Below are 26,507 nucleotides of genomic sequence, written 5' to 3'. Positions count from 1 at the left end.
TACACACATCACACTTTTATGGCTAACAGTTTCAACTCTTGTTCAGCAACTCCTTACTCAGCAAAGTCATGCTGCTGAATATTAACCTGACGAGCCATTTCACTAGTTTCACACGTGTCAACCTCGTGTGAATTAACATTGACCAATATTCCCCACGCGTTCACTTCCATTCTCTTCAAGCCAAGGGGTGATGTATTAACACTTCCAGTGGCAAAGCACATTGTGTGGAGTTCAACTTTGGCAGTGAACTTTGACTGGCACAGTTGCAGCCTCGACTGATACCAAAGGTTTGCGTGCTTGACCCCACTTGGCTGTAATTTTCTTAGTAAGTAAGCCAGGAGTAACACCAGTCGCCATTGCATGTTACTGCCTATGTAAATTACAAACTGCTCCACGAGAGAGTCTGCCTGGCCATCTCTCTCTGCTAACAAAAACTAAACAACCACAACAATTCAAACTGACTACAATACAGCAAACGGATTTCCGTTTACCCATCTATGGCATAACAACAACAACAAGAGACGGTCATGTGTTACGGTGAGAACAATATGAAGACACGTCTGGACTTCATCACCGCACTCACTGTGGTATTTTGTGCAAAAATGTAGGTGGAACGATTTTAAAACCAACGAGGAATAGCTGCATAACAAGGCTTCATAAATCAGTCAACCTGGCGAGCTTCAAAGTGCTATGGAAATCACCCACGCGACCACACTGTCACTTCCACCCACAATGCATGTAGAGATTTTCAAAACATCTTATTTTCCTGTGACACATCCTGTGGATGTATAAACCTAAGTTGCACCATGTTTTTAATCACTGTGAGGCTAGCATGAAAGGTCTTTTGTGAATGACCTTGTGGTGTACAAAGACGATCTCATGTCAGATACTACTTCCTAGGCTACGTGACCTTTGACAGTCAAGTGTCGACCTTCTTGGAAGGTTGGAAGGAATGTGGTTCGTCCAGTCCAGCAAAGTGTGGAGTAATCCAGGAAAGGAAAGGTGGTTTAGGCAAACCCCAGTCTTAAAAGTAATCGTTTTCCAAAACAGCTACGAAAAGGAACCAATTTTTTCGTTTAGTCTCATTACTACTGAGGCCTAATCTCAGGACACAGACAGTTTAGATCAGAGTTGAGATTCCTTCAAACTGTTCTGGGACTGCGTAAGCGTGTCTATATCAAATCAGGAATCCATCTGCCATTGCTAATCCGACAGGCTGCTTTATGAAAATAGTTTTGTCAAAACGTCAAAAAAACAAATATTGGATTTTGGACGTGTATCAAGAATGTAAATAAACATATGAACAGTTTCCATTTGCCACTGGACAATCCCCAACTGGGGATGACACAGTTCATAAAATGAGGGGATGGGAGCAGCGTACATAAACAAAGTCAGGAAGGATACAACTTGTTCTTCCAATTGCACCGCGAGCTCATCTGAACTTCCCCTGTGGATATGGTATCTGTCCTTGAGAGAGATAGAAGCACAACGCTGATAACAGACCATCAGCTCCCAGATCAAACAAGAGATGGAGTGGCCAGGCTTGGTGCCAACTTCACAGGCAATACTAATACAGTGATTAGCCTCTGCCCCCTCCTTTGTTGCCCATTGTTGCTCAGAGAAAAAGAACGAGGGGTTAGGTTTCTGCACAGCCCTGGAAAAGCTATCGTTTAGCTTCAGATCTCTGTGCATGTTCTGTTCTGCTCCGGGACAGAGCGTACAGACAAGTAGCGCTGACCTCAGGGAGTTACTTTTGTCACACCGGTTTCCTTTTCTGAAGAACTTACACTTAACCAGTCATCGTAATACAGCAAAACAAAAACAGTAACAGAGTACCAAAGTGGTGGCGATGGTGTGTATGCATGGAACCAGGTCATGCAACAGTGAAAAAAGGTTGGCCACACAGCAGAGCAGAAGGAAACTCATAATGCAGGTTGACTTTTGGCTAGGGCTGTTCTAAGAGGCCACGTTAACCACCTCGAACTGAGGCCTCAGACAAGGAGACCCTCATGATGAGAAACATACCACAGGAGACAGACAGACAGACAGGATGCAAGGGAATAGTTCAGCATTCCTGTTGTGAACAGAGTGCTGAACTAAAAGTGAATTATGTGGTATGTAAAGTGAGATTAAATGTAGAGGAAAGAATGAGGAGATATCAGGATCCGCAAGATCTGTTCTGCAGCATTTAAGTCTAAATGACGTCATATCAAGTTGAACTTCACTGCATATCTTGTGTATAAGTATGACAACAGATAAGAGCATATGTCTCCTCATTAACGTCATTGTAAACAGGAAATCTTCTTGATCTTCTTTTTCATTTCCTGCTATGACTTCCTCTGCCTGATTAATATATGTATATTTTTTTTTAAAGCTGGATGAGGTTCAGAGCAGACAGCTGCATTCATCTCGCAACTTCTCACTTCGCTTCTGTTCCCGGTGACCTCGTGAGGCTGGATAAACCTGCCGGTGCGTGAGGAGCCTGGGATCAGCTGTTCAGGATCAGGGATCATCCCCATCTCTTTACAGAGTGACGCACCCAATCCCACCAACCAGGTTCACCATGACGGTAGGTTCCCCCCTGGCACAGTCAGTGCAACAATCGATAGAACGACCGATGATCTCGGATGAGCTTGAAAAGTGATAACCCTCACAAAAGCTAACTGTTGTGTGCCAAACAATAAAAACCTACGGGCTTGAAAAGGTGGCAATAAAATGTATTTAGTCAACTCTGACGGAGAGAACAGAGACAGCTGTCCGCATGAATTCAAATGAGCTTTTTCCAAGTTCATCAGTCCACAGAAACTTCTCAAAGAACAAACTTTCTAAAGCCGCCTTTCAAATGTGCCGGAGGTGAGTGATACAGGAGGGAGAGATCACTTAGTGTTTAATTTTAGGGCTGCAACTAACAATTTTCATTACCAAATTAAAAATCTATGAAAAGTAGCAGGGAGAAAAATGCTATATAAGTCCCCTAGCGTGAAAAAGGGATTTCAGTGTCGTTTCTTCCAAACCAACAATCCAAAACTCAAATATCCACTGATTAAAGAAACAGAGAGGGAGCAATTCCCCAGCCCGGCATCCTCAGACTGAACCTCATGAAACATCTGAAATCTCTCGGTTCATTTTCCAAGGGTGTTATCAACGGCACGGACTAGAACGCCTCAGGACACAACTGCATAGACCTACAACAGTCTATGACCTACAGCCAGTGGCGGATTAAGGTAGTCATGGGCCCCTAGGCTACTGTTTGTTTGGGCCCACCGCATTGTTAGTCATGCTTTATCAGACCCCCCCCCCCCCCCCAGGACAGAAGAAGAGTCCTTAACCTTGAAAAATCCTGTCAATTTAGGATCTTTCGCTGTTCTTTTCCATGCTCCCCTCTCACATTTGCTTTCCGACATGTTGCCACTACATTGTCCAATGACAGTGAGTGAGGTATCATTTGACAACAAAACTGACCGTATGAACCCGGCCACATGATTGGGTAAATGTGTCCAGTATCTATCCAATCAGAGACTACTTTTTTTATTAAGTTTCTAAGGGTCCTAATAGGGGGCATTTTTTCCCCCTAGTGTAGTAAATTAAAAGTCAGTCTGGCCAATCCAGGGCCCCTGCACACCTGGGGCCCCTAGGCTGCAGCCTGTGCATTAATCCACCTCTGCCTACAACCAACCGGAGCGACGAAACAACGTGGAGCTGAGCGACACGTGTAAGTTGGGGAGATGAAACCGTGGCCTGTTCACAAACTCTCTGAGATTACAGCTAAACAGTACAATAAAATCAGTATCTGAAAACATCTGAGGCATGACGGGAACAGAATCTGGATTCATATTTGGGCCACGTTGCCTGGTTTGACCCGAGTTTCATGAGCTGAGAGTTGTTTTGGAAAGAGAACGCCAGTTACTGTCAGCAACTATATTCAGTCATCACCTTACATCCGCCTCACATGAGATAAATGGCTGTGATGAGTATTTTCCAATTTCTTTTTGCTTGAAAATGACTTTTATTGAACCTAAAAAGGTTGTGGCAGCGGTTTATAGCTCTACAAATGAAAGTGATGTCATATGTGACAAAGAACAAGTGCTTGCCCTCAGGTCATTACGCACCTTTGACGCAACAATTGAAGTCAGTCTGCCCTCAGGTCTGCCTTTAACTTTTGGAATTTCCTCACTTGAATGGATAAGGAAATGGAGATGAGGAAATGGATGGGTATCTAATTGCACTGAGCATCACTCAGCAGAGCACAAAAGGAGCATTGGATATTCCGGTAAACAACCAAGAAGAAGGGTGACACGAATGAAAGGATGGAACAAAATAAGAGAGAATTTCCCTGTTGCAACAGATTTCACAATCTCAACAAATGACGCAGAAGAATGAGGAATCTAAACCCAGGTTAAGTCAGGCTTTGGTTCACGTTCTGCTACCTGGAGGGGGTTTGAACCTCCCTGCATGGAAACTATTCTGAGGGGATACTGTAAATCCCAGATCTATAGCTATCTGACACTGTCTGTAGTTGAGATTAACCAACACAGCTGATCAATCCCAGGTGCATGTCAGAAAAGCGCCTGCAGCCTCACAAGTGTTTTTCCACGTTTGATGGGAAGAGCCCGAGTCTGATCTGCGAAGGCTCTGGCGCTTGCGTCATTGCGCAACGTGGACGCACACATTGGCCCGAGCCGACTGTGGAGTTTTTTGGGGTGTAAACTCACGGACCACGTGGTGTGTGAGGCGTACACACAGCTTGTATTCGTGACTTCACACTGGAAACAGACAACTCTCCGCAACTCGGCCTGCGCTCCCGGCGACTAATCGATAGTGACAGGCTCTTGGAAAAAAAGATTACCGGCCGTTCAGAGCCCCAGCGGTGCCGCAACAGTGGCTTACCCGGCTAACTGGTGTCAATGAAAGCCTTTCACTTCATGAGTAACCTCTTCTATAGTCCACAGCAGTTTGACTAAAAATGTACAGCACCAGTGAGCAACGAAACACAAGACGAGCCACTAAAAGAGCCGGTTTCCGGACAGAAAGTCGGGTGTGATACCGGATAACGCGCCCCCAGTTTCACCTCACCTGACGCTTCATTTGTGCTTTTACACCTGGGCAGGAAATGCCATTAACGTGATGACTGCATGCTACAAAAGTTCCCCCAGCATGGTTATAGACACACACTTCAACAAAGGGAAGATCATAAACTTACTTCTTCTCGGAACTCATGGCGACAAACTCCTTCAAAGATGATCAGTGCGCCGTCCGGCAGTGTCGTTCACGGTGCTCTTATGGTTGTTTTTGTGTTGAAATCTTCAGCCACTCTGTCTGTCGGGCTTCCCCCGGTGGAGAGAAGTAACAAAGAAGTGTAGAAGCCGGGGTATAACTCACTGGAATGGTTTCTTTGAATCTACAAAAACCGAGTTGAAGTGGAAACGCACGGTCTTCACATGGTGCTGGAGCCGATCAGGTCGCTCCCAGGTGACATGTTGGAGAAGAAAAGGCTGGAAGCGTGCGGAGACTGTGAGAGCGCAGCGTGTCTTTTTCCATATTTAAAGTGCCATCCCTCCTCCTGCGTGACGCCACACAGGGGGGCGGAGGTCATAAAGTTGCGCCTGGGTGGCGCTCCCAACACTTCAACTTGATCCTTTCTCTACTTCAGTGAATTTGATTTCACCAAGTTTGTCGAATAATGGGAAATAGATCAAAAACATTAAAGTCTGATTCCATACAACCCCAACAGCGCGGATCACTGTATAATTGTGGATTTCCAAACAGATTCACTTGAAGTCAGTGTTATAAATAAATGCACGTGTATTCATTATATATATCTAAATACATCTATATAGATATATATACACACATATATTCAATTCAACTCTTTTATCTATAGTGCCAAATGATAAAAGTTATCTCAGGACACTTTACAAACTAGGTATAGACCACACCCTCTATATGGATGTGTATATATATACACACACATATATATTTTATCTTAACTTACACTAGTCTGTGCCTATTTTAAACTTTATTAAATTGTACATAAGACCAGGAACTACACCTTACTATGCCTTCTGATCTCTGCATATTAAAATATACTGTGTATGTATATATATATATATATATATAGCTAGCCATTTGTATTTATATATATATATATATGTATTTATATTAAGGTTAAGTGAAATTTAAGACACCCATTTCAGGTTGCTTGAGTCAAATCCCATTGGAGAAATCAGGTAAAGAAGCTCCGCAGTCAAAAATAGCCCACTGGACTGTTGTCATGGGGGACTGGCGACATCTTCTGGATGAGTTGTATAAGGACTGAGCTATAAAGGCCAGTTATGATATTATATATGTGTGGAAATCAATGTCTGGGTCTCCGGTTTTAACTTAATATAGTTTTATTTGAGATACATTTCCACCATCATGCAGCAACTACCCAAACACCACATGTTAGACCACAACACACTCAAAATTATGAAAGTACTTTAAGTTTATTGTCATTTGTGAGGACTAATAGAAATGCATTCTCATTTGCACACAAAACATTTATAAATACACAACAGATGTAAGAACACTGTAAAAAAGCAAATAGGTAAAAAAAGTCCTACAGGTCAGATCATTTGTGATGATTGTACTGTGTAGAAAAATAATTCATTGTTAAGGCATTTAATACGACATACAACTCCAATCAGCTTTTTGTCCTTTACACACGAGAAGAATTTCCCATCACCAAGGGATCGTTACATCTTTACAACGTGCTCAAGAACTCTTTGACCTGAAAAAGAACCAGAACAGAGTCAAAGTGTTAGAATCTGTAAATGCAAATATCAGTGATCATACTACAATCATACATTTCATTTTCTTTGTTTAGTTCCAACTTCACAACCACTGAAAAACACATTTATTTGTCCTTGTGCAAACTGCAGAGCATTGTGTGTGTGTCTCTAACTGGAAATGGTAGTGAAATCGCTAAAAAGCAACAGTGTTTACAATCAACATGAAACTGCTACATAACCAGCTCTTCAGGCCTCATTTCCACACCTGGGTGTGTACCTCAGTATCAGAGAGATCACACTTGACAGTTCACATCACCTCCCCCCAAAACACATTTGAAATACTTTCAGTCTGATTTCAGTGTTTGTTCTCTGGAATATCCCGGGGTAGAAATGTTTGGAAAGATTCCCGGGTCTGTTTGTGCAAAAATTTGAGCTTCAACGGGTGAAATTTCATATTTCTGCAAGTGGTAACAGTGACAACGTCTTCAAACCTGAACAGATAACACAGGGATCAAGTATTCAGAGCCTTTAATGTAGCGGAAGTAACAATACCACAATATAAAAATGCTCAGCTACAAGTCCTACATTCAAAATTTTACTCAAGTACAGAAGTATTATCGGAAAAAATCTAACGTTTTGATATTCATTATGGGGGTAGAATGGCCCCTAGCTGCAAAAATCTCTCATCTTATCAAGTTCTTTTGTCCATTATCGAGTCCTAAAAGTTTTATTTTCAAGTGAAAACTATCAAGACTTTTACAGCTCAATAACAAACAAAAATGACTAAAATTGGAGAGTTTTTCAATGATCCGTTTTATACATCATCAGATAATTACTGATGCATTAACAAGAAGCTGGGGAGCTGGAGCCAAGTTCAACTTAAAAGGTGGGTAGTTGTATGTAAAGCAATACATTATATGTGTCCTCTATTATCTTCATATAACATATGAAGTCAGTTTGATGATGTTTGATGCTGCAGCTGGTTAGTAACTGTAGAAGTCAAATGGCTGTTTGACTCATTTATAATTCCACCTCAAGTCCTGTTGGAGACAAATGTGAAAAGATTATTTGACCCTTTTGAATCTCAGCTGTCACTCACCTTCTCGATCATGTCGGCGCTCTTGATTTCGTTCCCCTTAAAGTCTTCGTTTACGTCCATGGTCAAGACTGGCACGTCACTGAGATACTCAAACTCCATGCTGGGGGGCAGAGGAGACATGGGACACGCGTTAGTGATGCTTAAGCAACATGAAAAATGATGCCGTTTCCTGGATATGAACTCTTAAACTTGGTTGATCTTTTATACTGAATCTTTTAAACAATGGACCAAAGAAGGATCCACTGTACAGCCTCATGGGTGTCTTTAAAACATTAATGTTACAGATGTAGATCACGTGTCTCCAAACCCCTTTCAGTCTTTTGCACTCAGGTAACTTGTTGCATTAAGGGGGGGGGGGGCTTTTTCTCAAGACTAAGATCAGATTAGCCATCAGTCAAATAATTGCATAGTTGTGCCATAAAAAAGTCTGTGTGCACTGCATGTGTGCTCTCACTTCATGGTCTTATGCTGCAGCCAGCTCTCATGTTTAAAGTGGAGTTTCTCCAGATACTCCAGAGGGATGTCTTGCTCTTCTTCTCTGCCTCTCAGGTGCAACCGCTCTAAACATCTCTACACACAAACACACACACACACACACACAGCAAAGAGGAAGTGTCACCATTGTTATTTCAATTGCTTTTTGATCTCCATTTTCCAAAACAAATCATTCTGTTCCGATGTAAATGAATAATGTAAACGAAGCTAAGGACTTTGGGGAGTACCTCTGGGGATGCTCTGAGGTAGATGATACCGTCCAGCTCGATGTGCTTGCCAAACTGGCTGTGCAGCCAGCCGTGCCAGTCCTGGTAGATAGACCATTCGGTCTCATTCAGGCACTCGCTCTCGTAGAGGTTGGCTGCAAAGATGTACCTGGAGGATGAAAGGGAATTATTGGTTTCCAGCCTCTTAAAATGAAGAAAGGACCAGATCGGTGTTTAGTATCAGCTGCATATGCACATTATTGTTTATTTTCCAATAGCATATATATTTATAAAATAAAAGATTGACTGCATCATGAGCCACGATGACGTAAAAGTTACTCTCCAAACAGATACAGTAAATGACACACTGGGTCAAATTTGGTTATTTATTGCATAAAAGGCTGCAACTACTTATTAATTTATAACATATTTACATAACTCATTCCATTTAATACATTTGCGCATCAAATATCAGAAAAGAGTGAAAATGTTTATCACAATGTATCAGAGCCCATGGCGTCATCAGTGGGGAATTCCCCCTTTAAATGCTTTGAAAAAGGGGGATTTATAAACTTTGGTGGAGGAGCTACAGGCCTTACTTGTCCTATTCTTACCTCAGATTGCATTTTGCCGCTATCCTCCAACTTAAGGGATTCTCTGATCTACACACACGTGTCTGTAATTTGTTGTCCCCTTCTCCTCCCTTAGTGCTCATCTCCTTTAGGTGCATCAGTGTCCAATTCTCTCTTTTGATGGCTCCCTGTTCTCTCCATGCTCTATCCATTCCCTGCCCTGTGTCTCCTCAGCTTCATCTCTTTCCACTTAATAACTTAGTTGATAAAGAAAAAAAAGGATTGGCCCGCATTCCCCACCGGTGCAAACATTGGCTAAACATGATGGGAATTTCCTGCATTACAAGTGCTCAATTTGCAGGAATCCGTGACATTATGTTCAATATCCGCAATGAAATTCAGGGCCTGTGTCATTTCCAATATCCTTGTTTTGTCAAACCAATGTTCCAAACCCCGAAATATTGAGTTTCCATTCATGCAAAATTGGAAAACGCAACAAACTGGCTAATTAGGGAAGCTGGAAGTGGAGAATGTTATGTTTTAGCTTGATAAATGACAAAGGGTTTTAAGTGCTCACAAATACATTTCTGTACCTTTGTGGGTGGTTTGTAAGTAACTTAAAAACGACACACATACATATAAAAATATATATGACATGATTTTCATTACATGCAGATCTCCGTCAGTGTTGTCACCGATACCTGTCGCTGTAGATGGAGCGCTCAAAGAACTGCACAGGGTTCTCAGCCTCTTGGAGCTTCCCGTTGGCTGACCTGATCTGAGCACGCACCCGGCTGATGCAGGCGTAACTCTGGAAAGTGTAGGCCCACCTCTCCGGTTTCTCATACATCATCTGCAATACATTCCCTCCGCTCCTCTGAGATGTGGTCAGCTCCTGGGACATAAAGGGCGAGGGTGAATTTAAGAGTGTGCGTCGAGTGAACACCTCTCTATGGGGGTAAATGCAACTGCTGCAATTAGAGCTTGGTGCACTGTCGTCCAAGTGTTTGTGCAAGCACAGCATTGCTTGATATTTAAAGACAGTATAGCAAACTCTTCGCTGACACCTGAAGTACTTGTTGGATGTCTTCGCTGACTTGTTTAATGTTTATAGGATCATTATTTTCTCGATTTATCGTTCTCCAGTGTAATTCTCTCAGGTGATGCATGCATTGCTTGTATCATAAACTCTAACATGAGTAATTAATCAGCTACAAGATACTTCTATTATATTAATGCTAGTACACATAGTTTTCTATCAATGCAGCAAGAACATTTAAGTTTTTCCATATCCTAAAATAGTGAATTACAACATCCAAGACAAATGATTGAGACAGGCTTTTCTTAACTCACTCATTCCACACCAAAGACACATAATGATTGAAGTGAACTTAGTGCGTCTCATGATCAGCAGAGGGCGCCTGACCAACTACTGTAGCCGTGCACACCGTGTGTTACAGAGTCATGGCAGCAGAGGATCCTTTAGTGGACTCCTCAACAGTTGTGCATACTGATAATGCCCCTGTGCTATCATTTTACACTGTACTACACAGCGTAAGTGCAGTGTTCAGTACAGTTTGGATCGTTTAGTAACACAAATGTATCTCTCTGATGAGTTTGCCTTTAAACTTTAAACTATTATTCAGAATTAAAGCTTTCATGTAAATGAAAAATAAATACATATAAAAGTGTTGCTGTTCTTCAAACTGGTAAAGCCGGGGTTCTGTAAAACATTTTTAAATGGGTCACGTTAACAGATATAGTAAGCAAAAACCATTTCCAAATGGACATTATTAATTGACTGACAAGGGAATAGTCTGCAGCAATATTAATAATTACAATAACAATAATTTGTGAAGCAAAATTGCCTAAAATACAATTGCATATATTTGCTGCTTTTCTTTGCCATCTATGACAATAAGCTAAATATTTCAGGGCTTTGAACAACAAATAAAAATTGTGATCTGCATTTTTTTCACTATTTTCACACGTTTTAGACCAAACATTACAGCTTAGAAATGAATCAACAATGAAAATAATTGTCATTTCCTGCCAGCTATAAAAGTGATGTGAGTCTATGTATGTAACACACACACACACACACACACACGTTTAAATATTCTCAGTCATGGTACAAACATGGTATGATGTGTCATTCGTGCTATATATTCAGGTGGATCTGTCAGACCCACAGTAGCGGTATATGGGCGTGTTAACCACTGAAAAATGAGTCTGAGGGTGAGGGTAAGGCTGTGTGGGAGGTTAGAGATGCTTGCCCTGATTATGGCATGTTCATCTGTCCGGAGTGGGACCATCTGTTCCTCTGGGTGTGTGTGGTGGTGATGACCAGGGCAGATATGTGCACAGATGACAGCTGCACTCTAAATACCGATGAAGACTCTCCCAGTTGTCTTTACGTGTACGGTGCATGCTGAATCAGAAGTTGTTGCAGGACGGTGTGTAATGAAATCCACCCCTGATTTATAATGTTGGTGCAAGATGCATATTCATAAACACACTGTTCTGCCTCCAACAAGCATGTGTCAGCACAAAATGTAAAGCAACGTCACAGCATTTCCCCCCTAAAGTGTCAGCCGGCTGAATTAGGACCATTATTACAGAATGCAGGGATGCTGTAACACATTATGTGGATACCTCAAAGTCACTGCCTTTCGTTTGGACATTGCACCACCTGGCGATCGGCTCTGGTACCACCTCCCAGTCCCCGCTCTCCTGCTCCAGAAGGCGCACAAAGGTGGACTTGCCCGCCGCTGAACACAAAAGGACCCAGAAACTCAAGTTCAGTGTAACCACATAGAGTCATGGACATGGTTCTCAGCTACGGAGTGCATTGACATACAGCTCCGTAGAGGCAGCAATAGTAGTTTTAATATTAAAAAAACACATTAATAGAGAATTACCACTGCCTGAAATCACTTCCCAATGTTAGTTAAGCTTGGTGAACGTGCCACCTGCTCGCGGTTAAGGTTAAAGTTGGTATATAATGTCAAATGCATGCGCGCTCACCGATATTCCCCTCGATTGATATCCGCCGGATCCTTTTCTCCATGGAGTCGTTCATTGAATCGTTCATTGAGTCGTTCACTGCATCGGGACACGGCCTCTTTGGAGTAAAAGCCATTTTCAGCAGAGTAATAAGTGTTGCTTGTTAATTAAAGCGGGCTCTGCAGCTGCTTCAGGGGGGGAAACGCTTCTTGTTGTTGTTTGAGGTTTGGCGGCAACAGAAGTCCGGAAGTGTCGGTTTGGCCGCTGACTCCGCCCCGGAAGCAGCTGCTGCCCGTCACGTGTCCCTGTGCCCCCATCTGGTCCTCTGTTTTGAATCATCAGGTGTTTTATGGTGTTGCAGCCAGGGGTGGAAGAAGTCCTTAAAACCCCTTTACTTAATAAAAATGAGTCATTTCATTCTGTAAAAATACTAAATTACAAGTAAAACCCCACGCATTAAGAACTCTGAGTAAAAGCACAGATTATAAATACTCTACCACATGTACCACAGGCATACACTGAAAATGTTTCTTTAGTAAACATACACAAATATTGGTATTCATTTAATAAATTGTGTTTTGTATTTGTAACGTGTACTGGGGAAAGCAACGCTCGCTGTCTCGCCCGGACATCTCTCCATTCATTCATGTAAATAGGAACTGTTTGTGCATGTGTGTATTATGGCTGTGTGTGTGTGTTTAATATGATTTATGTGTGTGTTTAATATGACAGGGATTTCCCCTTGTGGAACTAAATATGGCATGCTTTATTTAGGATTTCTTTACATCATCAGGTGTTTTATGGTGTTGCAGGCAGGGGTGGAAGAAGTACTTAAACCCCTTTATTTAATAAAAAGTAGTCATTTCATTCTGTAAAAAAACTAAATTACAAGTAAATCCCCATGCATTAAGAACTCTTAGTAAAAGTATTAACATCATGCGCTCAAAGTATCCAAAGTACTTGGACTGACGTTTTCAAATGTGACATTTTGCACGTCAAATCTGAAAACTTACCTACAGCTGTTAAATAAATGTTGTGGATTTAAATGTGACTATTTCCCTTTGACATACGTTGCGGAGTAGAATTATTGTACAATGGAAATAATGTACAAGTATCTCTGAATCATGCTGCATTGGAGCACATGTATTACTTTCTACCACTGCACAAATTATAAATACTCTACCACATGTGAAGGCACACACTGAAAATGTTTCTTTTGTAAACCTACACAAATAGTGGCAACACAAGTACCCATACATACCTATATGATTTGAAAACAATGCATCAGGTTTTTTGAATTGTGTTTTGTATTTGTAACGTGTACTGGGGAAAGCAACGCTCGCCGTCTCGCCTGACAACATCTCTCCATTCGTTCATGTAAATAGGAACTGTTTGTGCATGTGTTTATTTTGGGTCTGTGTGTGTGTGTGTGTTTAGTATAACGGGAATTTCCCCTTGTGGGACTATTAAAGTCATGCTTTCTTTCTTTCTTTCAGCTGTGAAGTACATGAAGTAGTGTGCGTAACAGTGGCCGCCCTGAGCTCACGCTACATGGCACAAAACGAAACGTACAATTCCTTCAAAGAGTCAAGACCACCTTTATTTGCCTTGTAAACAGCATAAATCAATTCAGTAGCATTGAAAACCCCTGCCAAGCCATTATTTACAAACATTTCATCAATTATTACAGTCGAGGAGGGAAAAAAACTGTAGGCAATAGGCTATGTTACGGGCATTTCATCAGGATGAGATGCTCTCAGGATGACTGGTTTTCTCTTACATTGTCAGATCTCTGGTGAGCGGTAACATTCATAATAGTAAGCTAAGGAAGTGGAAAAAGATACTCAACGATTAAAACAAACAAGATTTTAATATCCAAATGGGGGGGAAGGGTGTGTGCAGCCTCTAAAAAGACTCAATGCATTCTTTAAACCAAAAGCTACCACTCCATGCTCGCTGAAAAGGATCTTTAAGACAGGTAATACCCTCAGTATTTACACGTGTGCATTGAAGTATTACACCTCTCTGACAAATTATATATAGAGATATATAAAACTTTCACTGTTTTTCTTCTTTTTAAAACCAAACCTGAAAGAATTCGATCACACACCAGACTCTAAGCACTATAAAGGATAATTAGATAAAGTATACGTGAGCCGACTGGTAAACCCTTTTTAGTGTCGCGTCAATTATTGCATAGTAAACTACACTTTGAGATCGGGAAGGGTACTCGCGTCTGCTGTTTGAGGCACGGCGACAAACAATCCAGACCGTACGAAAGCATGTAGAGAAACCTCACTTGTGCCTCGGAGCCAATTTTCAGAGGAGGTTTCGGCGAGTCGACATTCGTTTTGGGGAAATGTGAGGGAGGAAATGAACTATGATCAGTCACATGATACAGCTTCTCACAAAGCACAGTCTATGCAGAGTAAACATTCAGGCGAAAGAGGTCAGGAGAATTGTTCAAAGTGCTTTATGGCTAATGAGATAACGAGGGATGCAGCGTAATCCAATTTAAAAAATGCTTGTATTTCTTAACAGTGTAGGTTGTGGCTTTAAACGCACGTCTTTACGTCTATTTCAGGACATTTATGTACAATTTAAGGTTTTGGATTCCTTATTTTCCCTAAAAATTTGTTTCTACTTCCACGTTTTGAGGGGAAAACTAGTATACAGGAACATAATCACTAGGAAATGCTAAAACTTTAGTTCATTTTTAGTCCCTGCTACAACACGACGCTATTCTAGCCTCACTTCTACGGCCTTAAACACATTCATTTATCATAACCTGCACAGAACACTTGGTAAAAAGACTTTCTTACTAAATAAGGAGAATGTTGATAAGGAGTATGGTTTAAGAGAGAAACCTATTTTTGAACCAAGGTACGGTACAAATAGAAAAGGGGCGTAAAAGGGGATTAAGAGCGACGGGAACTTAAAGAAAGGTGGCGTGGAAAATTTAATGTCGTGTCAATCAAGTCAGTGGTATATGGCCTTTATCTTCTGACAGCTCTCACTGTTGATATAGGGCAATTATGAGCCATGCTAGGCACTTAGGATTATTTTGTATTGACAGATATGGGCTCGTACTGATGTGGAAAGAAGCAGACCGCAACCCAGATCCATCTCTGTAGATCAATGAATAAAATAACTCGCTAAAGTGAAATTGGATTAAAAGGCCGGCTTAAATTCTTGCCGTAACACCAACAAAGCCCTCCCATCATTATATAGCAACTTGTCTTATGCACTATTCTTCCCTGCAGGTGAGAAATACAGAAATGGAAATCATCTAAGCATGGAAATGCCTCATGTCGCCATAAATCCAAGTGAAACTCTTTGCTGTATTATAGAAAACTAATGAGCATGTGTGTATATGATCCTAAATGTAAGCCATGACTGAATACTGGGGGATCTGTCCATACAGCTAAAACCATTCTCTCCAATATGTTAATCTGCGGTTTTGTTCAATTGAGTGTGTAATCCCTGATTGCGTTAGTCCTGGCGCCTTAAACTTGGCAAGACCCTTCCGTCTTCCCGGCCTTATTAAAAACATTTCCCCAAATGGAAATATAGTATATACTGCATACGTACAGCCAGGGTGGGGTGGGTATCTGTGCAAAAACTAGAAGACCAATAAAATAAGGATTACATTTCTGTTTATCTGTCCTTGGTTGTCAGTTTTTCGATCAGCTCGTGAAGTGGGACCAGCTCTTTCCTGTCAATGAGGTTGAACTCCTGAAAAAGACAAAGGTAAAGGAGCAAACGGATCAGGTTATCGGCTGTATGCTATATTATTTTTTATTGCTAATATACGATATAACAATACAGAAAAGGCCAATATTCACGTGAGATTCTTTACCTGAACAAAAAAGATAAAGTGTTTGAACGATGTGTTGAGGTGGGCCTCTTCTTGCAGCTGCATCACAGAGTCAAAGTGCTGGTGGTAGATATGCGCGTAGACCCTGAACAGACGCTTCAGAATGGTCTTCGCCACCGACATAAAGTTTCGCTTAAAGGGGACACCTTGGGAACGAGAGGGGAAGAAAGAAAAACTAGTATAAAGATTTTCATCGCACATACAACCAGAGATATAGATAGTACAGTCAGTGGTCAGGCTGTGCACATGACTTGATGTTAACACGTTCAGGAAAAGGGATCATTAAGAGCTTTGGAGTTTAAAAATGCCAAAATCTTATTTATTTTTTACAAACTGTGCTTGGTTTCTTCAGGTTTAATTACAATTAAAGCATTGGGAGGACTGACAGACACAAAGAAAACACAATCACTGCCTTTTTTTCTATTTCTCTACATTTTGATAAGGCTGACAAGGTCATAGAGATGAAGGCAGATGCAGCTCCAGTGTGTTCTCTGGATTACAAATGTCTTTACAGGCAGGCCACAGCACGATATAAGGGAAGTGCAAACAGTCATGAGTGCAACACAGAACCACCTCGTGGTGATAACACACTCATCTGATGTTACGACAGCCCTGCTGCCCACACCTCGATGTGTTGTGCAGTTTTGCAGTGACTGCAGAAGCCTGGTGGAGAGCTTCTTTCATACGGTGAACACAGAGCTGCAGTGCAACTCGACATCGCTAATACAAAAGAAGCTGGTGACGGACAGAACAAGAAGCACCACCTAAACATGCACACGGTCCACTCTTCATTTGGACACTAAACTAAACTCAATTATACTTTAGAGGCTGATGGTCGCCCTGACGTGGTAAAACATGTTCAAAGGTACCCTGAGGAGTCTTTGAGGTCCTCCTGGTACAAAGTGAATACAGGTAATAGATATTCTATTCATGGAAAATGGGGAAAATTCCCTCCTCACACCTTTAGTCATTGGCTCCTTCCACAAAGATATAATGGGGGATAGATAGACATTTATTTGTGCTGGTCTGGCTGCCACCCAACTCTATTAAGGCTCCACCCTAGCACAGTACAAGCCCCTGCTAGTTGGAAGGTTAAGAACTGTGGTATGTATGTTAACTCTTTTCAATGTGCCCCTCCACATTGTGAACCGGAGAAAATTGTTAATGTTTATCTGGAGGCATTTATGAAATATGAAACCAAGCAAACAGACAATATTTACATCTGCTTAACTGCTGACAACTCAGATGATCTCCCCTAAGGACTTAAACCAATAATCCATCCATTTATATAATGCTTCGTCCATCGCCAGAGTTTAAATCTTTATATACATGCGTCATTTGCACTGGATTAGTTTTAATCAAACTACACTGCTTGCTATGTTCTCCTGTAGATATCCTAGCATAGTCATGCCCATGTTAATACTGTCCATACTTGGCGTATGTAGTGTATTCATACCCCATATTGTTTATTCCACATTGTATATTTTAGACTGTAAATTGTATAAATGACTCTACACTTAACTGCATTTTTTGCACATCTGGTTAGATGCACACTGCATTTCATTGTCTTAGCTCCTGTACTCTGTGCAATTTCAGATCCGTTCATTTTGCAAAGCAGTTGAATTTCACAGAAAATGTTTGCTTGTTAGTAAAAACCATTTGAGGCACACTGTGGGTAAAACAATCCACACACACCTAATAATGAGACGTCCAGCGGGTGTGTGAAAATTGCTCTTATTGAGAGCTGAGCACTAACAGAAACCGAAGGAAAGAGATGGAGAAAACGAACACACAGCATACCGATTTTTGAAGGGAAAAGTGTCTCATCATCAAGCTGGTCTTGCACCCAGGTCATGAGGTAATCAATATACTTGGGAGCAGAGCATTTGATGGGCTTCTTGATGTTGGTTCCATCCGCCCAATGGTACTCATACCTGCAGGAGATGAAGATGGCAAACATTAGGTTTTTAAAAATATTTATGGTTTCCACACTTATTCATCACTGATGTCATTTAATGTACAACAAAATTTCAGATTTCATTTTAACAACACCATCATTCCCATATGGACCCTTTCAATGTGACAGAAGTCAGCAAAAACCTTGTGAGCTCACGAGATACTGGCGTGGAAGAGTATTTACTGATCCTGGCAGCAGGAAGCAAAACTACTGACTAAGGGGTTTATGGTAGTTTTACACAATGACGACAACAATTGTTCTGCATTTTGAATTTAAATATAACTATAGTGAAGTGAAGTTATTTTGTCCCTGTTAACAACACCCCACCCCTAAGCCCCGTTGAGCCTCAACAGACTGAGATGCGTGCAGCAAAGCTTGTGGGTTGGTTTTATGAGACTACAAACTCACAGAGCGACAATGAGAAACTCACTTAGGGCCAGCAGACATGACTGGACAGCTTTCCTCCGTGCAAAAATCTGTGATGGTACCGTACAGCATGTTGATCTGGTTGAAGAAATCCACAGCTGAAAAAAAACAAAAAACATATTCAAATCAACTGTGCAAATAGCAGAAACAGCTGCCATCAAGGTCCCCCACAGTCCTTCACCCAGCCTGCTTCACTGCCCCAGTCCAAACTGTTAACCAGTGCACACTCCAGTTATCTGGAACAAATGGTGTTATCGCTCATTTCCAGGGGCACAGCGCCAACTTCGGCTTCCCATCAGTTGAAGAGATCCATTTAAAGTGTTGGCAGCGTTAGTGTCGGTGCTCCATTTGCTAATCTCACAGGAATAATTCATATTGAACAGCTGATGTGTGAGGTTCGGTTTGAGGAGACAGCAGTTACTGTTTGTTGATCAGATGTACTTGTCTTCAATAAAAAAATGTTTTTTTGTCAGAAGCGTTTACATTCATAACAAGGACAAGGCTCAATAATACATTTAAAAAAGGATGTGAATACACATTTAAAGCTGTGGCTTTAAGTTCCTTCTGCACTGCTGTAGACACTACTACTAATGTCCCCCCACTACTGTTAATGTATCTAAAGCAGTCCAGGGAGGGAGAACAGAATTAGGGCACACTCACACTGTCCGTCCGTACCGTGCCCCGTGCTTTAGGGTACTTGTCCCCACCCCCTCCCCCCGTGTCCCAGGCCCGTTTGTACTCACACTACCTGGACCGCGGTGCGAATGCTTCTTGCCTGCCTATACGTCATCATGCCGTTACACGTCCCAGCGATGCGTCGCTTTGTTTACAAAAACGCGCAGTCTTTTGGCCAAATTATAGAAAGCAGAGCAGGAAACAGGGTAACCTTTTTGGCTTTGTGTTTTTTTGGACTCATTGTGATGCGGCACGGCCTCGTTTAGTCGACGTTGCAAGGCGACAACATTGTTTTAAATGTCCGCGCATGGTCCATCCTCCTTTTTTCTATGTCCGAACAGGCGCACATAAAGTGACTTCAGAGCTGCCGTAGGCCTCGTGCTCGTACACGTGCAAACGTGCTTTACAAAAGCCCACCTCTCCCAAACGGGCCATGGCTGGCAAGCGTACACTCACACTGGTCAAACGAACTAGACTTAAGCTGTGAAACGTGCTTGGGCACGGTACGGATGGACAGTGCGAGTGCGCCCTTAGAGGTACTCTCAATACAGAAACATGTAAATTTCATAGCAATAGCCTGCTGGTCTTTCTCATTGAACATTTTATTGTCTATGCATGTTGAGTAAAACCCCAGATGATTCATAAAGTGACACACAACCACTGGTGAGAGAATGGGAAAAACATAAAGGCTCTGCCAAGACAGGTGCCAAAGTCATCGTGGCCATAAGAGAACATCAGAGATGCTCAGGTGTTAAAAGTAAACGGCTAAAGTTGTTCCATCAAAATAAAATGAAAAGCACTGCTGGTGTTTAAGATGCATACTACTAAACAACCTTCCCAGTATGACTCAGACCAGAGACTTCCGCTGAACGTCTTAACCATCTATTTCTATCAAATATATCACCATGAATGCCAAAAAAAAAAAAAGAAGAAGAAGAATGAAGAACATGAAGTAAGCTGCCTCTTGTGAACAGCGATCATGAGGAAAGTCATATAAACTTGGTGTTGGGAGAAGTCATTACTCACAGCAGTTTTGTTCTAACTTCCCTTTATTGTGCAACTTTAAAACAGCTGTGTTGCAGCACTGACTAACATCCATCCATCTCAATTGGCCTTTTTATGAAACAGGACTATACAAATATTACAATAATGACGTAGACAAGACATCACACTGGCACACTTAAAGCCTGTTGAGATTCTCCAATGAGATTGTGTAAAAATAGTGGATGAGTACACCCTGCTTTAGCTACACTTAAGGAAACAAGGTTCATTTATTTGCTATTTTACAAACGTAAGCTGTAGCCCCTTACCGCACACACCCATAGAACACATAAATGCAAATATATAAATGAATGTAATCAAATGAACCCTGCAACTGCAATTTACATATCCTTACATACCTAGAGGAACTTTGGCTTAGTGGGAATGATGGTAGTGCAAAAGGCAGTGGTAAGGTAACCCCGGAAACCCAGCATAAGAGCACGTTCTATGTCATATATTTGGTAAATGGACTTGTACTTATAAAGCGCCTTGAGTAGTCAGAAGACACAGTGTTTGTCATGTTCACCCGTTCACACAGACATTCACACTGATGATCTAATGTAACCATTCTCACCACATTTACACACTCATGCGCAGCACGGGGAGCAATTCTGGGTTCAGTGTCTTGCCCAAGGACACTTCGGCATGTGGACCGGGGGAGGCGGGGATCGAACCGCCAATCTTTTGAATGGAGGACGACCCACTCTGTCACTGAGCCACAGTCGCCCTATTTAAGGCTTTATGTTTTCTTGTGGTATAAAAAGATCCAAAATGCATCAAAACGTTTAAAGAAAGATGAAATGCAGTCCATCCAAATCTACTGCAATGAACTTAAATGACAGCATTTCTCATTTACTTTGTGACCTGAATAACACCAGTGTAAAAAAGACTGCTCAAATCCTGATCACTTTACCTTATGCTGAGGTAAAGGGACTTAACACCCTGAGACACTGAACATCTTAAACCCTAAAGGCCCTCTGGCGTGAGAGGAAATTCGTCTTCTACTCCCCATCCATTTGTCTCAATTTAGAGGAAGGTAAACAAGGCTCTCACGGCACAGACAATCGAGTCTATTTAACATTCACAGTGGTTCTTCCAGCATGAATGAGCATGGTCTTTATAGGGAATGCCAGGATCTTAAACCCTGATAGTTCACTCCACTGACTCTTGATGTGGATTCACTGCGATTTCAGGAACAGCGCTACTAAGAAGCATGCAAACGTAAAAACTTAAAACAGGCGTGTGAAGGTAGAGTCACTCTGCCAGGGTGTACCAAGGAAGAGGGGAAAGGGGGGAAAATTGGTGCTTACTGTTGACTGCGACCCACTCGTTTAAGTCTTCCCCCTCGGGCAACATGACTGCCATGCGCAGGTTTCCACTTCCTAGTGTAGCCTCTGCATGTTTCAACAGCTCGTACTGATGAGAACCCTCCGGGATATTCTTCTTGGGTTTGAACGTCCTGGATGAACGGTTTCCACTGTGAGTCACATTTCAAAAGAGGAAGACAAAAGGTGTGATTAATAAGGAGGTAGTCACGTATTATGACAAATCATGAGTTCACCGTGGCCCTAGGTGAGGGACTTTTGCTGACAAAAAGTCAAGACGCTCATAAAAAGCTGACAAAAGAGTTGAGCTTTTCGTTGACTTGATGCGTTTGGCAGAATCGGAGAGTGGGGCCGGGACAGTGTGTCTCTCTGTGTGTGTAATGAGGCCATTTGGTGAGGTATTGTGTTCAATCCCGCTCACTGCCCCATTAAACAAGAATTTGAGTCATCAAAGCATGGTGGGTCACACACTAATTAGAGCATATACATCTATTAAAACCAATTTATACCAAAATCAACATCCTGGAGCATTTCTCTAGATCAGAGCAGGAGAAAAATATCATTTTTATAGTGTTGAGTGTTTGAACTAAATACCCAGGTCTTTAAGTAAAATGTCCACGACCTCTCCTTCAGTGCAAATGTGCTTTTGATCAACTTAGCATTAAACCATTAGGAATCAAATGTGTCTCTGCACTCAGTTGCCTGATTTAATCGATCACAGTTAAACATAAAGGGAGGAATTTGTGAGGATAACTTAGCTCATGCTGTATTTACACGTATTAAGCAATTTCTAAATGTTTAAAAGTGAGCGTTCAATAAGTTAGGTAGCCAAACTTAAAGTAAAGTTGCTTCTCTGAGGTTGAATGTTGGGTTTAAACGCAATAAGATAAGTTAGAACTGTATTAATCCTGAAGGAAAGTCCAGATTGCTCCAAAAATGATACATTTACAATAACAAAAGAGCATAAAAAAGGTGAAATATAAAAGGAAATTGTCTTAGGAGTGAAGTGCAAATGACATACCATAATGTAATAGAGATATTGCACATGATATTATTGCTACATACTTATAATTGTGTCTTCTTCCAGTTTACATAAAACACTCACCATAGGGTGCCTTTAATTAAATGTTACCCTGCATCATTTGATTTCATCCTTTGTATAAATACAACTAAATATCAAAGACACACTCTTGTTACTTTGACCCAATTTCTGAGTCACATATTGATGAGCGACGACTGTGCTGTCTCACCGGGGCTGGATTAGCTCATGACAACAAAGTCTTCACCCCAGGAAATACCCAGGCCAGACTGAAACCCCCCCTCAGTTTAACTGTGCTCTGGGGTCGGTACAATGTAGCTTAAGCTTTTCGGGCAGCACATAATACTTTTACAGATAACTTAGTGTCGATTCCGATGTTAATTCTCCTAAAATTTACAGAAACGCAACGTGAATCACATCAGATATTCGGAAGTGTCTCCAGCAAGTAGTCTTAGCCCGAATTATGCTATCGCTAGTTAACGGGCGGTGTAGCGCTACTGCTATTTACCCGAATACAAAGCCACACGACAGGGCAGAAATAAATCATCCACGACACAATTATTACTCACAAAAGGAAGCTCATGTTTCCTCGGGACCGTAGAAAATCCCTCTCTTGGTGAATAGCTAACGAGCAGAGTCAGTGGAGGCAGAACCGAAAGGGGTTGTTTGTTAAAACTCTCAAACGTCCTTCTCCGGCTTCCGTACGCGGCGCGGTTCCTTGTAAAATCTCCAAAAATTAATATTGGTACCGTAGGAGAAATAACAAACTGTATCCACACGCTCGTATGACAGAAAATGCATGAGTTTGTACAGAGAAGCTGGTTCACTGGGTGCTCCTCTGTACGCTGAGAGGCAGCAGCGTACTGGACGTAATGCGCAACTTCTTCATGTGACGTTCAAGGCAGATCAGGCGCGTTTCTGTGTTATGCTGCCACCTACTGGAGAAAAAGGGTCAACTCATCTCATTTCATCTCATCTTCAGCCTCTTATCCGGGGTCGGGTCGCGGGGGCAGCAGCTTTAGCAGGGGACCCCAAACTTCCCTTTCCCGGGCCACATTAACCAGCTCTAACTGGGGGATCCTGAGGCGTTCCCAGGCCAGTGTGGAGATCTAATCTCTCCACCTGGTCCTGGGTCTTCCCAGAGGCCTCCTCCCAGCTGGACGTGCCTGGAACACCTCCCTAGGAAGGCGCCCAGGGTTCATCCCTACCAGATGATCCTGAACCACCTCAACTGGCTCCTTTCAACGCAAAGGAGCAGCGGCTCTACTCCGAGTTCCTCACAGATGGCTGAACTTCTCACCCTCTCTCTAAGGGAGACTCCAGCCCCCCTCCTGAGAAAACACATTTCAGCCACTTGTACCCGAGACCTCGTTCTTTGGGTCCTGGCCCAGCTTTCATGACCACAGGTGAGGGTAGGAACGAAGATTGACTGGTAGATCGAGAGCTTTGTTCCCGTCTCAGCTCTCTTTTCTTCACAACGGTGCGGTAAAACGACTGCAACACCGCCCCCGCTGCTCCCATTCCCAAACTCACGCTCCATCGTCCCCTCACTCGTGAACATGATCCCGAGGTACTTGAACTCCTTCACTTGGGGTAAGGACTCATTCCCTACCTGGAGTCAGCAATCCACCGGTCTGCTGCTGAGAGCCATGGCCTCAGATTTAGAGGCGCTGATCCTCATCCCAGCTGTTTCACACTCGGCTGCGAACCGATCCAGAGAGTGCTGAAGGTCACTGACCGACGATGCCATCAGGACCACATCATCTGCAAAAAGCAGAGACGAGATCCTCAGCCCACCGAACTGCAACCCCTCCCCACCAGGGGTTGTTTTTGGTTTCCATAATTACCCTGAGAAAGAAGGAAAATGTTACTTTTGAATAAATCTGCCTTATTTCTTGCAAAATTTCATATTCATGAAAGTAAATTTTCTGAGAAAACCCATTGCTTGCTTGCTACCATAGATTTTTGTAATATGTATAACGTTCTTGTACTCACCCCTGGCACGTGTTCTCTGTATTCCCCCTGTGTACTGTTCCCTGTATACTATTTTTATCTATGTCAACTCTTTTTAATAAAGCTGTTGACATATACAAGCACATTTTCTCTATTCTTTACCTTTTTATTAGTTTGACAATTAGACTGAACTGCTTATTTTTTAATCACATTATTAACGCCATAAGGTTCGAGTTATATATAATAATAACAACATTAAAAATACTTAATATTTCAAATAAATATATTAAATATATTGGGCAAAACCAAAACATTTGACTAGAAAACATTATTTTCACCACATTCACCCCAACACTTTGACTAGACAAATACATTATATTTAGCTTTTTGAATTTATGTGATAAACTAGAAGACAATACAAACATTACAACGTAATATAATATATAATATTTTAATAATATTTTATATACTTCTGTAATAATGTAATAATAAAACATAATATGTAGTAGTAATATAGTCTATGTATTGTCCTCACAAATCTATGTTGTGCCCTGATGCCTAAACAATATCAATCGTAAAAAAAAGAAATAAAAAGGAAATTAAAAAAAGGAAATTGTTATATTTAGAGAATTGGGTCTGCTGGATACTTCTGCTTTTACCTTACTCAATCTCTATTGTATGAATTTTGTGATAATTTGTCTACATCATACGTTGTTTTCATAATTCATGTTGTTTTGGAAATGAATTAAATCAATTATATTTGTGTAAATCTTGCATAGCTGTATTTGTTAAATAAAAATAACACCAGCAGCCGCTAGAAGACACTATTTCCCCACAGACTGTATGCTCTTGAACACAACAGTGACATCACTGGGGTTGGGAGGCCATGCTGCGTTCAATGTTATCGGAAATCTATAATATTTGTACGTGACGCTCCAAACCTTTCTTATCTTTCACCGTTTCTCTTCTTTCTCGTCGCCATTTTGTCTCTAACGGAGCGGGATTTGTTCGAGATGATTCCTTTGGAGGTGGAGGTGTTACATTGTAAACATTATGCCGATTTTTGAACTAATTGACTTAGTTTGTCCCGCACTAGGACCACTCGGCCGTGTGTCAGCATATAAAGATATCAAGGCTAATAAAAGGAGGCACACCAAAAAGAGGTTCGGGGTGTGACACATGCGCAGTGGAACTTGAGTTGCGCTGTTGGAGGGTTCCAGCAGATGGCGCTAGAAATAACGTGATGGTTTCACTGACAGAGCTTTCAAATGGCTCGCGGATAGACTGTATACACATATACATGTATTCATTTTTCAAATACGATTTGACTGTTTCAACCACTCCCATGTTTTTATAATAGTTTTCTTTCTAAATATTATTGAAAACATTCAATATAAATTACTTTTCTTACATGTTCCAGCAGTGGCGTGCACAGACTTGAAGGGCAGGGGCGAAAACGAAGAGCACAGCACATCAAGAGCGTCCTAGCCACTGAAGAGGGCACTTTAGCACGCGTTTTGGCTCCTAGAGGGCACTTTAGCATGTATTTTGGCTCCTAGAGGACACTTTAGCACGTATTTTGGCTGCCAGAGGGCACTTTAGCATGCGTTTTGGTCTCCATGAGGGTACTTTAGCACGTATTTTGGCTCCTAGAGGGCACTTTAGCATGCGTTTTGGTCTCCATGAGGGCACTTTAGCATGTATTTTGGCTCCTAGAGGGCACTTTAGCATGCGTTTTGGTCTCCATGAGGGCACTTTAGCATGTATTTTGGCTCCTAGAGGACACTTTAGCATGCGTTTTGGTCTCCATGAGGGCACTTTAGCACGCGTTTTGGCTCCTAGAAGACCCTTTAGCACGTATTTTGGCTCCTAGAGGACACTTTAGCATACTTGGTTTACAGAGGGCACTTTAGCACACGTTTTGGTTTACAGAGGGCACTTTAGCACGCGTTTTGGCTCACAGAGAGCACTTTAGCACGCGCTTTGTCTCTTAGGGGACACTTTGGCATGCATTGGGGCTCTCAGAGGGCACTTTAGCACGGGTTTTGTCTCCTAGAGGGCACTTT

The 26,507-nt window shown here is 41.9% G+C and overlaps 3 protein-coding genes across 6 annotated transcripts in view; all 3 read right to left on the bottom strand.

Annotated features, from left to right (window-relative positions):
- Nucleotides 1–5,487, bottom strand: part of LOC310958429 (electrogenic sodium bicarbonate cotransporter 1-like) — a 32,189-nt gene extending 26,702 nt beyond the window's left edge. For all 4 annotated transcript variants that reach the window (XM_083929361.1, XM_083929364.1, XM_083929363.1 and 1 more), the window contains exon 1: nt 5,201–5,487. In XM_083929361.1, coding sequence (XP_083785487.1) covers nt 5,201–5,217 — 17 coding nt within the window. In that variant the 5' untranslated portion in view covers nt 5,218–5,487. The remainder of the gene's footprint in view (nt 1–5,200) is intronic.
- A 1,011-nt stretch (nt 5,488–6,498) lies between these two features.
- dck (deoxycytidine kinase) lies at nt 6,499–12,359 on the bottom strand. Its single transcript, XM_083929328.1, has 7 exons — nt 12,170–12,359; nt 11,798–11,913; nt 9,844–10,037; nt 8,592–8,739; nt 8,324–8,439; nt 7,870–7,969; nt 6,499–6,769 (listed from the first exon to the last, which is right to left on the bottom strand). The coding sequence occupies exons 1-7, from the start codon at nt 12,282–12,284 to the stop codon at nt 6,743–6,745; spliced, it is 816 nt and encodes a 271-aa protein (XP_083785454.1). The 5' UTR covers nt 12,285–12,359; the 3' UTR covers nt 6,499–6,742.
- Nucleotides 12,360–13,726: 1,367 nt separating this feature from the next.
- LOC310958536 (MOB kinase activator 1B) lies at nt 13,727–23,333 on the bottom strand. Its single transcript, XM_083929513.1, has 6 exons — nt 23,058–23,333; nt 21,435–21,601; nt 18,413–18,506; nt 17,826–17,959; nt 16,008–16,171; nt 13,727–15,883 (listed from the first exon to the last, which is right to left on the bottom strand). The coding sequence occupies exons 1-6, from the start codon at nt 23,069–23,071 to the stop codon at nt 15,806–15,808; spliced, it is 651 nt and encodes a 216-aa protein (XP_083785639.1). The 5' UTR covers nt 23,072–23,333; the 3' UTR covers nt 13,727–15,805.
- Nucleotides 23,334–26,507: the final 3,174 nt, after the last annotated feature.

Source organism: Echiichthys vipera, assembly GCF_963691815.1.
Source record: "Echiichthys vipera genome assembly, chromosome: 16".
In the NCBI taxonomy this organism is placed as follows: domain Eukaryota; kingdom Metazoa; phylum Chordata; class Actinopteri; order Perciformes; family Trachinidae; genus Echiichthys; species Echiichthys vipera.
The sequence above is the reverse complement of the archived record's forward strand: the minus strand, read 5'-3'. Positions and strand labels throughout refer to the sequence as shown.

Excerpts from the sequence above, each read along its gene's own strand:
- LOC310958536 (XM_083929513.1), bottom strand. Across the intron at positions 17,960-18,412 it reads GTCATGTCTGCTGGCCCTAA|GTATGAGTACCATTGGGCGG; the intron begins GTGAGTTTCTCA and ends CATCTCCTGCAG. Across the intron at positions 16,172-17,825 it reads ACTTTTCCCTTCAAAAATCG|GTGTCCCCTTTAAGCGAAAC; the intron begins GTATGCTGTGTG and ends CTCGTTCCCAAG.
- dck (XM_083929328.1), bottom strand. The coding sequence starts at position 12,284 with ATGGCTTTTACTCCAAAGAGGCCGTGTCCCGATGCAGTGAACGACTCA. Across the intron at positions 11,914-12,169 it reads ATCAATCGAGGGGAATATCG|CGGCGGGCAAGTCCACCTTT; the intron begins GTGAGCGCGCAT and ends TTTTGTGTTCAG. Across the intron at positions 7,970-8,323 it reads CTGCAGCATAAGACCATGAA|CATGGAGTTTGAGTATCTCA; the intron begins GTGAGAGCACAC and ends TCTGCCCCCCAG.